Source organism: Lepidochelys kempii, chromosome 1, assembly GCF_965140285.1.
Source record: "Lepidochelys kempii isolate rLepKem1 chromosome 1, rLepKem1.hap1, whole genome shotgun sequence".
In the NCBI taxonomy this organism is placed as follows: domain Eukaryota; kingdom Metazoa; phylum Chordata; order Testudines; family Cheloniidae; genus Lepidochelys; species Lepidochelys kempii.
In genome coordinates this window covers 111,175,633-111,187,681 of record NC_136380.1, presented here as the reverse complement: position 1 = coordinate 111,187,681, position 12,049 = coordinate 111,175,633, and the positions used below count along the sequence as shown (strand labels likewise).

General features: G+C 39.9%; 1 protein-coding gene across 7 annotated transcripts in view; it reads right to left on the bottom strand.

Moving 5' to 3' along the window:
* The window catches only part of ATP11A (ATPase phospholipid transporting 11A), a 220,891-nt gene that overhangs the window by 60,091 nt on the left and 148,751 nt on the right, over nucleotides 1-12,049 (bottom strand). For 6 of the 7 annotated variants that reach the window (XM_073350104.2, XM_073350114.2, XM_073350124.2 and 3 more), the window contains 3 exons: nucleotides 9,387-9,451; nucleotides 2,773-2,854; nucleotides 1,264-1,414 (listed from right to left, as the gene is read on the bottom strand). In XM_073350104.2, the coding sequence (XP_073206205.1) occupies nucleotides 1,264-1,414; nucleotides 2,773-2,854; nucleotides 9,387-9,451 (298 nt within the window). The remainder of the gene's footprint in view (nucleotides 1-1,263; nucleotides 1,415-2,772; nucleotides 2,855-9,386; nucleotides 9,452-12,049) is intronic. The other variant, XM_078853635.1, reaches the window with a different exon arrangement.

Here is a 12,049-nt window from a genome sequence, read left to right as displayed (position 1 = left end):
AGATAACTTACTACAATCACTAGCATTCTCACTTTTATTTTGATTTGCTTTACAAAAATATCCAACAAGTTCATTCAATTTGTTTTAAATTCCATTGAATTTTATAAATTTTCCAGTAGCTATCCAGTGGCTCTAGTAATCCCCTAAGTGATTCTCAAAAGTCCTGAAATGGCTTCCCCTCAGACAGTCAAAATTACTTCTAATCAATAGGAGCTCGTCCCCAACTTCAGAGATCTATTCATAAGCTACCATATAAAAATATATCATATCCCACACGTTGCCATCTAATTTTTAATGTTTACTTTAGACAAACATCTACTATTTATTCAATATTTATTTTTTAAAGTAATTAGCTACTATGCCTAGGGGATTTGCTTCCCTTTAACTGATACAGAAATTATAGCCTCTTTAAACTTTTCAGTTTTACTATTATCTATATACTATTTAACAATCACTACTTAAAAGGTTTTCATCAAACAAGTGTTAACGAAACAGAAAATATATAAAAACAAAGATTGCTGGGTACCTCCATCTGAATTTAGGATAGTAGGAAGTATGTTATCCAAAGACTTAGAATTAAAAAACAAACAGAACGAAAACAACAGATCAGCATAATATGGTCAAGTGTTGTATCTGCACTTAACGCTCAGCATTTTAAAAGTGACCTCCAAAACATTCAGAAATATATTTTATCTAGTGTGTGCTAAATGCACAAAGAACAAGAGGGCAAAGAGTCATTCAAAAAATAACAGATATGAAAAACTAGTTTTTCCAATCTTCTTAAAGTTATGCTAGCCAATTTGACTCCATTGTGATGTCACACATACCATGAAGCGTCATTAACTAATAGAGCCAGTCAATATGGGTCTGGTAAGGGACACTTTTTTGGTAATATGGTGCCCTTTTGAAAAAATATTTCATATACTTTTTAAAAAAATAGCTTTTTAAATTTTTTATAGAATAGCTTTTTAAAAATATTTTAAAAATAAAACATGTCTCTAACTCTACATCAATCCATCATACACTTCAACAGCAGGGCTTCCTGTTATCAGTAACGTCATACAATCACATATTCTGGGATTACGGTGAAATGGAACTGTAAATCTCAGGGACACTAGAATAAAAATGGCAAGTTTACACTTTCCTAGTTGCTATATGATCCTCCATGCTCTTCTGTTTAGAACACTATAATTTTTATATGTGTCACTCTTGAACACCTTGAGAGAAAATTATGTTACACAAACACACAGTAATTTTCCGTACCAGGTTTCTTTTCCTTTCTGACTCTGTTTTCTGATTATACCATGGTTCATCACGCAATGGATCACTCTGCCAGACATACTTCAGGGTAGTATTTATTAGTGCTTTACTGATTAGAATACAGAGGTATACAATAAGGAATACATTCATTGATCTAAAACAAACAAAAGAAAACAACTCTTCCATTAGTATATAAAAATGTACAGAGTTTATAAAAACTTTATACTGAAGCTCCTTAAGTCTAATTAATATTCATTAACAAATCTAATAATGTTATGATGTTAAATAAGTTCTGTACAGTATTTCTCCAGTGGAGAATAATATTACTAAGACCTGGTCTAAACTTAAAAGTTTACCAACATAACTTGATCACAAATTTTATACACGTTTTACCATCACCACTATGCTGGTAAACCCACTATGTAGATGCAATTACATTGGCATAACTATCCTTATACCAGGACAGCTTAAGCCAGTTCCCTGAACCAGCACAAACTATACTGGTATAAACACTTTTACACAGATATAACCGCATCCACACTCAAGATTTTGCTGGTATAACTATACCAATATAATGGCAAAAACGTCCTAGTGCAGATAAGGCCTAACTTTCTTCTCAAAGCATAAGAAAACAAAAATGTTGTTATTAACATCAGTGATGGGCATGAACTGAACGTTCTGACCTGTACACCTTTAACAATAAGAAGAGCTCCTTCACCACTTCCCAGCAGTTGTGAAAGGAAAAAGGAGGTACACAGGCTGATTACCGTAGCTTGCTTTAAGCAATGGCATCCTATCTGCCACTCAGACACCAGGGTAAGGTATGAGACTATATAAGAATCCCCGATATCTGTGGTAACAGACAACCAATATCAGCCCAAGTAGCTGCTACTCCCCTTACAGATGACAGTGTGTTCAGAAAACAACAGGCTTCCTTTTCAATAGCATTCATTTTGCTTGTGTAGACCACCATTCATTTTAGTTAAAACACAGAAACCCTGCCAGAAACAGACTGGTAGTACACAGTGTTTCTGCAGTTTGGTTCCATTTTATTGTATTTTAGTATGCTGTTCCAGACTGAAGTGCCTCAAAGGAGTTTTGTCTATTGAACTCAACATGTAATTGCTAAAAATTGGGAACTGTAAGGGTACTGGAACATGGCACAATCTGCTGATTCTGTCAGTGGATCTACTCTAAGCAGGAAGAGTTACTATACTCTGGAATGGTAAAGAACAGCTGATTTCGAAAAGGTAACTAGAATTAATAAGTGTTTGTTGTTGTTTTTAAAATATAGTCATCTGTTCAATAAGAGGAACAAAAATCTAAAGGGTGCCCATGGTGACCACAGAAAGATGCAATTTTTACCAAGTCTCTTTCTTCCACTTATATTCTAGTCAATGTAACATAAAGTTTTAGCGTAAACAAAAATGTGTCCGAATATTATTTTTTTAAATCCAAACGTACTCTTTTCACCCCAAAATAAATACTTAAAAAGGATAATAAAAGCTTTACTTTTCAACAGCAGATCGTTTCTGTGATTTTGACTGGTAATTTAATGCCATCTTCGTTTCCATGCCAGTGTATATAGCAACACCTGAAACAAGAAAAACTATTTTAGTAAAGATTGTGATTGAAGGTTGTGAATGCAAGTGTTAATGAACAGCACAAGATCAAGGAGGATATATGATCCTGACAGCAACAAAAAAAATAAATAAAAATCTCTGATTGCCCTGGTATTTACATATCCTACCATTACATCCTGCCTTGGCCATATGAAGAAAAAAAAACACTGGTTCAGATGATATTCAGAAATTAAAAACAGTTGTAGCATCATGGATAGTCCAGGCAAATTTTAAGAAACAGAGGTTGTTTACTTTGTATAGTAACTGGAGCATCTTTGAGATGTGTGGCCATATCTGTATGCCACTGTGGGGACGCATGCACTTCACGCGCCTGAGACAGAATTTCATTTTTTTGCCAGTAGTCTCCATTGGTCCCCACCTGTGGTCCAGATCAAGAGCATAAGGGGCAGTGCAGACTGACTACCTCTCCTGTTCCTTCTCTACCACGAATCATGTGAGAATCCAAGTAGAGGGCAAGATGGACAGATAGGGGAATACAGCTAGAGACCACACATCTCAAAGAACTCCAGTTACTATACAAGATAAGCAGCCCCTCTTTCTTCAAGTAATGGTCCTTATGTGTATTCCACTGCACACTGCTGAAGAAGGAGGCGGATGCGAGGACCTACGCAGTATGAATAACTGAAGGATTGCAGATCCAAATGAACCATTGGCTGCAGAGGCTTGGATTAAAGCATAATGTCCTGTGAAGGTATGTATAGAACTCCATCTTGTGCTTTGTAGATGTCAGTCAGTGGCAGATGAAGTGATGCTTGATGGGACCTCACATTTTGCAGGGGAGGGTATCAACTAATTGATAACAGAGCAGGATACAGCCTGAAATCCACTCAGGAAGCCTCCGAGAAGATATCACTTGTCCCTTCATCCATTCTCCCAGTGAAACAAACAAACAACGTAGATGATTGCCTAAAAGACTGTTCTTTGTTGGTGGAGTGTCAGTGCCTGGCATATATCCAGAGAATAAAGTCTCCTCTCCTCATTAGCAGCATGTAGCTTCAGAAAAAACAAACAAAGAGGTAGATGTATAGTCTGTTTTAGGCAAAAGCCCAAGAGGACTTTGGGGGTGAATTTTGGGTGTAGCCTCAGTGTAACTATTGTTATGGAAAATTGCATAAGGTGGATAAGCCATAATGTCACCTAGTTCAACAACCCTTCTTGCTGATGGGATGGCCACTAACATGGTGACCTTCACAAAGAGATGGGAGAAGCATGTCATGAAAACAATCATCAAAACGGTGACTCAGTTAATGCTAAGAGGACCAAATTAAGGTCCCATGCTGGAGTGGGTTTAGTTACTGGATGAAAGGCTTTAACTAGACCAGAGGTCAGCAACCTTTGGCACACGGCCCATCAGGCTAATCTGATGGCAGGCTGAGAGACATTTTGTTTACGTTGACCATCCACAAGCATGGCCCCCTGCAGCTCTCAGTGGCTGCGGTTCACTGTTCCTGGCCAACGGGAGCTGCAAGAAGCGGTGGCCAGCACGTCCCTGCCACCCGCGCCACTTCCCGCAACTCCCACTGGCCGGGAATGGCAAACCACGGCCACTTGGAGCTGCGGGGAGCCGTGCCTGCAGACTATAAATGGAAACAAAATGTCTTGCAGCCCGCCAGCGGATTACCCGATGGGCTGTGTGCCGAAGGTTGCAGACCCCTGAACTAGACCTTTTAGAAAACATAATTATTGGATGGGTGAAAATAGAGTGGTTGTTGACTGGAGGGTGACAGGGACTAATTGCCACCATATGCACTCATAGGGAGCTGAGGTCTTCAGGGTAAGCAGATAATATAAAATAGTGGGAATGTCCAGTCATTTGTGGCCATATGACAATGTCAGGCCCAAATAGAAAATCTCTTCCACTTAGCCACTTTCTGATGGATTCCTTCCTGCTGTTGTTAAGGATGGCTTAAACTGCTAACAAACATGTCCGTTCTAGATTTGATGCCCATCCAAACACCAGGCTGTGAGGTGGAGTCACTCTGGATTGAGATGTCCGATCTTGCCATTGTCCTATGTCAGAAGGTCCAGAAAGATCAGAGGCTGATGGGGTTGAGCTGACAGTTGGAGAAGGTTGGGTATCCAAAACTGTCTGGACCATCTGGAAGCAATGAGGATGATCACCACTCCATCTTGCTGGATCTTCCTGAGGACTCGAGGTAAGAGAGTAATGAGGAGAAAAGGGTACATAAGGGATTAGGATGGTATCCCCTTTGGAGTCCTGACCTTTAACTCCTCTGGAGCAGTAGGTCTTGCATTTACTGTTTTCTTGTCCTACTAAAAGAGCCCAAGAAGGGAATCCCAATTGCCTGAATATGCTCTGCACCACAGGCTCATGTAGCTCTCATTTGTGGTTGATCGTGACATGTATGCTGAGCCACTAATGTTCTGTGTATCCTGGGAGATGTACTGATGATAGAGTGATTTTATGACTAATACACCAATTCCATGGGTTGGCCATGTCTATTAACAGGTATATGCACCTTGCTCCCCCTTCCCTGTTGATGTAGCGCACTTTTGTGATATTGTTTGATATCACCTGAATACATTGGGATTGTACAAGCAGTAAGAATTGCTTGCAGGCCTCTCAGACAGCTCTCTGTGCCAGCACATTTGTGTATATCCTGGACTCTCGGGGAGTCCACATCCCTTGTGCTGTGTGTTTGTCCAGATGGGAGCCCCATCCTAGGAGGAAGGTGTCTAATAATCATCTTCTGGGGGTGGAACAAAGGCAACTCCTGTGCACATCTACTTGTTGCACTGCCATCGCCTGCTTGGCACAGATACCATCTGAAGCCAAGCTTATGGGCAGTGAAGCTGAAGTCTTGCAAATGGTGTCAAGTAGGTAGGATGCCATGTGACACAGGAAAATAAAACATGTACAAATCAATGACTGAGGGCTCTGGATTGATTGATTAAATTATTCAGTGACTGAAATCTGTCCAGAGGTGCACCAATAAATTCTGTGGTCTGCAATGGAACTAAAATGGACTCTTCTGTGTTCACAGAGATTTCCAGTGACGCTAGAAAAAACTGAGGAGAGATGAGTTTGATGTCAGTGCCTCCTACTGATAAGATCTCTCTGTCAATAGCTAATTGTCCAGGTAAGGAAAGACTATTGAGCTGTGGTGTCAGACATGCTGCCATGACAGAAAGTACCTTTGTAAACACTCTGGACACTGTTGCTAGTCCAAAAGGGAGCACCCTGTACTGATAATGATTAGGACCTATAGTGAATCTCAGCAATCTTCAGTTAGAGGGATGGATGTTGATATGAAAATAGATATCTCTCATGCCAAGACCCGTGATCCAATAGTCTCTGTTTAGGGACATAATTATTGATGCCAGGATGACATCCACAATTAGGGTTGCCAACCCTCCAGGATTGGCCTGGAGTCTCCCAGAATCAGCATTGATCTCACAGTGACTATTGAAAGCAATCCAGGAGATTTTAATAGGCTATTTTAAGACAATGACATTACGTCATGCCGGGGAAAAAAAAAATCTCCCAGACCAGCTTCAGTCAGACTTGGCAACCATATCCACAATCTCAATCTACAGATAGTTGTTGAAGGTCTAAAATGGATCTCCACCCTCCTTTTCTTGGCTATGAGGAAATATTTGGATAAAATCCTGCCTCCCCTGCTCCCCAATACTGAGGTGGTACCAGCTCTACAGTTCCCTGCTGAAGTTGGAAGTCTACCTCCTGAATGAGTATCTTCTTATGAAAGTGGCCCCTAAAAAGGAATAGGGAAGAGGGTTTTCAAGGGGGAGGGTAGAGGAACTCTTTGTGCATCTGAACTTGACAATGTTAAGAACCCATTTGTCTGTTATCTACTAGGCATGGAAAAATTTTGCTATTCAGCCACCAAAACGGATTTCTGGTCTCATCAAAGTACCTCTTGACATGAAGTTGTTGCTGAAAGGAGGAGGAAGGAGGATGAGTGTTGTGTTTACTTTTCTGGATCCTCTATTGCTTATGTGGTGGTTTGTATCCCCTTTGGTGGTAGAAGGATTGTGGTACTGGACTTGGTTCATAGGGCTGTCTATGACACTTCCTCTTCAGTGCTAGCGTATATAAAGTCAGGGAGCATACTGTTGCCCTGGAGTGCTCCAGTGAGTGTAAAACTCATCTGTCTTTTCACTAAATAAATTATTCCCATTGAATGGCAAATCCTCTACAGCTGATTGAACCTCCTTGAGAAATCTCAAGTGCTGCAAGGATTTGCAACACAACAGCAGGTGCTATTACCTTGAGGCCATGCCAGCTGTATCAGCTGCAGCCTGTAGAGATGTTCTAGCCACCAATCTACCCTCCTCAATAAGGACCTCAAATTATGCCCTATTCTCTGGAAGGAACTCATCTCTGAATTCAGAAATTTTTGAATAGTTGACAAATTGTATTTCGATAGTAAGGTCTGGTAGTTGGCTATTCGGAATCACGTGCTGGTGGACGTGAATATTTCTTCCAAAGAGGTCTAAACTTTTGGTTTCTTTACCTGGGGGGGACAGACCTTGGGTGCTGTTACCTACTTGTAACCTGCCTGAACCACCAAAGGATTCCGGGCAGGATGAGTAAATAAAAATGCTGTTACCCTGTCTGGGACAAAGTATCTCTTTTCTCACCTCTGAGGAGTAAGGTGCACTTGTTGCTGGAGGAGTAAGGTGCACTTGTTCTTGGAGCATGCCACACAAGCTTGTCAAGCTTAGGGATGGCACTGTTAATGGCAAATGCCATTCTGCTAGGTCCTGCAGTCTGTAAACTATCCAGGAGTCTGTAAGGTATCCCCTGAATTTGCTCCAGAAGAATCTGGAGCTCATCCACAACTCCAACAGATCTTGAAACCGTTTTTGGTCATGTGGTGCAGACCAATGGACACTACTGGCAAAAATCTTCCAGACTCAGGCACATTGAGCGTATATGTATCGACAGCGAAACGCACACAGGGACCAGCACTAGAAACAGCAACATTCACATTCCATTTCTAATTCACATTTTTCCATCTTGAATCTACACCATGTTCCTCACAATTCTTGCATTGGAGTGCCTTTTGACATGTTACCAAATGCAACTGTACAAAGTATTTTTGAATAGTCCATATTGTAATTCTAGATTTGTCCAGCTTCAATTTTAGAAACTAAATGATAGGTTATAAGAAGTATTCTAAACAAGCCTAAACTACATGATGTATCCAAAAATAAAAGAAATCCACAGATTTTGCTCTCTTCAGCAGAACCTACTCATTCATTTAAAAAATATTATAGTTTTGCACAGCCCCATTAATAACAGCTTCAGAGACTAAAAAAAAAAGATTAAATACAGCAATTATAATCAGCTATAAACAAAAAAATATATTCGAAGTACACATTAAATCAGATCTAATGTATCCTGGGTCATAACTCACTACTAAAAATAAGACACTCTGGCATGTGTGCTGTGCTGGGATAATTCCATATGTTGGGTGTGTTATTAACAAGGTCAACAGCAACTGCTCAAGGAGTGGCAATATCTCAGCTTGATACACATCTTCACTGAGTTTATAAAATAGCCCTATGAAATTGAAAATAATAATAAAAAGACATTAATTATACCTATTACATTGTTCTTTATTCCAAGTAAATAAGGGACATTTGACAACATCTCTCCTCTAATCATTTCCTGCTGTTTTTTTCTGGAGAGAGAAAGTTGCAAAATTTGAATTTTCTAGATTCCTTGCCATTCACAGTCTTCCCTCTTGGAAAGAGAAGGTGGTGCATCATGGGAGATGTGGTCTGGCCAAGGCGCCCGACCCATAGAGGAGAATGGGGACATGAAGCAACTGAACTACAACTTCAATGATTCATCGTGGCATTTCCAAATAAAAATATTTCAGTTTTTCGGTGATTGGTTTGTAAACATAAAACTGAAATTTTCTGCAGAAAGCAGACACTTTATGGAGGGGAAAAAATGTTGAGATGAAAATCCAACTCTGTTGAAGAACACTTTTAAGAGAAAATGTTGGCCAGCCCTTCGTATATTAGGTTGGGGTAACAATTCATCTGCCCTAATGATTCAGCAACAGAGACTCAACGTTTTCCAGTGGCTCATTAACTTCTAACACAATTGGGCTTTTGAGCACACACTGCTAGCCTGTCACATCCACATCGCATCAACAATTTTGTGGATTAAAGCCACATATTTACGTGCAGAATTTAGAAAACGTTTCCTTCCAAGGTCTCTTGCCGATAGCTAGTATTAGAGATTACTACATACTAAATCAATTGCTATTTCAAGAAAAAAAGGGTGTCATTGCTATTGTATGTCAGTTGTGATTATCTCAGTTCTCTTAATGATGACAAAAGTGCACTCCGTGGTGCAGATGTAGTTCAGGCAATGCAAGGGACGATTTATGCTCAGGTGATTGTAATTATAGATTTTTAACTTGATTTAACGTTTACATTTTAATTGAGAATACATTTTCATCATTTGTTAATTCAAATATTTACCAAAGATTCTCTCTGTGTTCTTTAAAGTAGCTCCTCTAAGAAGCAGATTTTCAGATCCTAATGGCCTACAAAAGATAAAGGATTACCAAAAATATACTAAGTGTTCAGAAATAGAAAACAGATTGTTATGAAAGCCACATGAAACATAACAGACAGTATTAGCTACAGAAAATAAAGTATTGATCATTTTATTTAGTGAAAGTCCACAATTAACAAGCAACCAACATCTGCGGTTTGCATTTGGGATTTTTTATTGAAGTATTATGGTCAAGATTTTTAGATATATGAATACCTAAAGTTAAGCTCTTAAATTCATACTTAGACACCTATAACCTGATTTACAGAAGCATTGCAAATCCAGCAGCTACCACTGACTTCAGATTGAATTTGGACCACAAACCTCAATATACAAAGATAACTGAAAAATGCATTACGGAGTTTGTTCCAACAGCACTATCCAAGATATACATGGCATATCGTAACCAACTTATCTTGCTTTACTTCTCACCCCTGAAAATTGTACAGTCTACTTTTGTTTACTGATTAGGATGGGAAACTCATTAGAATGGGAAAGATTGCTGCTTTCAAGCTCTCTTCCTCCCTCCTGTTTCAAGTTAGCTGCAAAGAAATTTGATGGAACAAAAGTTTTAGACTCAGATTGCTATAAACTAATGTTTAAGTCATCCAAACGTTTGAGAATTTATACAGTACTTCAAATATATCTTGTGAAAAGCAAGTATTTGTATATGGCATGCTGGAAATATGTGTGCTAAATATAAGCAAGGAATTGAAAACTATATTGTAATCTTGTTGAATTTAAAGATCTATTTTGCTTGGTTCTTCACGGAAAGGAAGTTTGGATATCCAAAAAGTGGTGCTTTTAATTTGAGTCAGCACTGAACTAGAAGAGTGCTCTAGCACTGTGCTAAAAGGTGCTGTGTTTTAGAAAAGATGTAAAGCCTGGACCTGACCACTTGTAGACATTTCATGACATTGTTTGTAAGGTATCAGCTGTAAATGCTGGTGTCTGGACCAAATGCCAATTTGTATAAGGGAAGGTTATTCCCAGTAATCTTGTTTATCATCTCTTTCTTTTCTCCTATCCTTCCTAGCAAAAAGTCTTATGGACAGCATTCAGACTCTACCAAATCAGGAAGCAGGAGGAAAATATCTGTCAATCATAGTCAGTACATAAGGCCCAGTGCATCCCTAAATAGCTGAGGGGAGGTGGGAGGAATGTAGAATGGGAGAAGACTATAACAAATAGGATTACTAATGTCATATGTCCCTCTTCTCCCATTCCAATCGGCAAATGCCCTTAGAGATAGTGGATATAGTATATGGTGTCATCCCAAAGGAGGGTTTACATGTAGTGAAGCTTGGAAAACCAACTAGCCAAACTAAGTGTCAGTGGCAAAAGACAACCAGCTGGTAGTGACAGTTGAAAGTATACAGCTATGAACAGATTGTCACCTTGCAAATAGAAGAGGCAGATATCTCAACTCTCCATGCACCAGATTTTGCCATACCATGCGACACTTACGATGTAAGGACAAGTTTTTCATAGTTCGGCTACAGTATTTTTACTGGTGGCCTTGCTTTTATTGCAACTCTCAAAGCAAAGAGAATAGTTACTTAGAGTTTGAGTTTTAGCTATGAACTCTACTGAAAAGAGAAATATTACTGAATCAGGACCTTCTTGAAGCCTGCTGGTAAAATGCTGAGGACACACTGAAAGAAGCATCATTATATATCCTCCCCTTTCTCCAACGTCCAGTGAATGAAGATGCACTAACCTAAGAGAACGTTGTCAAGGCTGATTATTTTCAGCATCAGAGCTCAAAAATGCCACTCAGCAATTTCCTCCGAGAAATCTACAATTAAATAGCTCTGCTCAATCTCCAGGCCATCCCTCAAGGCTAGGTGTTCTGAGTTGGGGAAGCTGGCTGATCTCAGATAGCAGTTCTGGCCTATTAAGTAGCAGCTATGTAGAAGTATACGGTGATGCTCCGGAGGTCAGAAAACCAAAGATGATGGGGCCACCAAGAAGCCAGCAGGATCATTTATATCTAGCCTAATTTCTCTTGCAGCTTTACAGAACACTATTAGGACAGGGAAACAATATCCCAGTTCCTTATTTCAATCTCAGGCCAATGTATCTTCCCCATCGTTTCGGGACAGAAGTATTTTCCAAAATGCGGTTAGTGTGGCTGTCTTGCTGGAGTCAAGCCAATTGACTGTTTTGGACTCAGCTGCCGGCACACCTCCTGGAAGACTTGAGGTGCAGGCGCCACTTTCCCAATGTCCTGGACAGGAGCTCCCCTGGCCTAAGAGAGAGACTGTTCTGAGGGAGGCAGGGAAAGGCTATGTCCAAACACAGATGGGACAAGTGGGAAAGGAAGGAACACGGAGCTATGTGTTCCTTTTTACTGTAGTTTTGTTGTTATTTGCATTATGTAGTCCCTAGGGCCCCAATGTGCTAAGCACTGTATACAGAGAGCAAGAGGCAGTCCTTGTCCCAAAGGATTTTATAATCTAAACAGACAAAAAAGGATAGGGGAATAGCAATAACATGCAAGCAGAGTGAACTGAGTTTTCATTTGCAAACATCAAGCTAGTTCCATGATTTGGCTTTATTGTGGCGGGGAGGGGGCAGGTGAGGT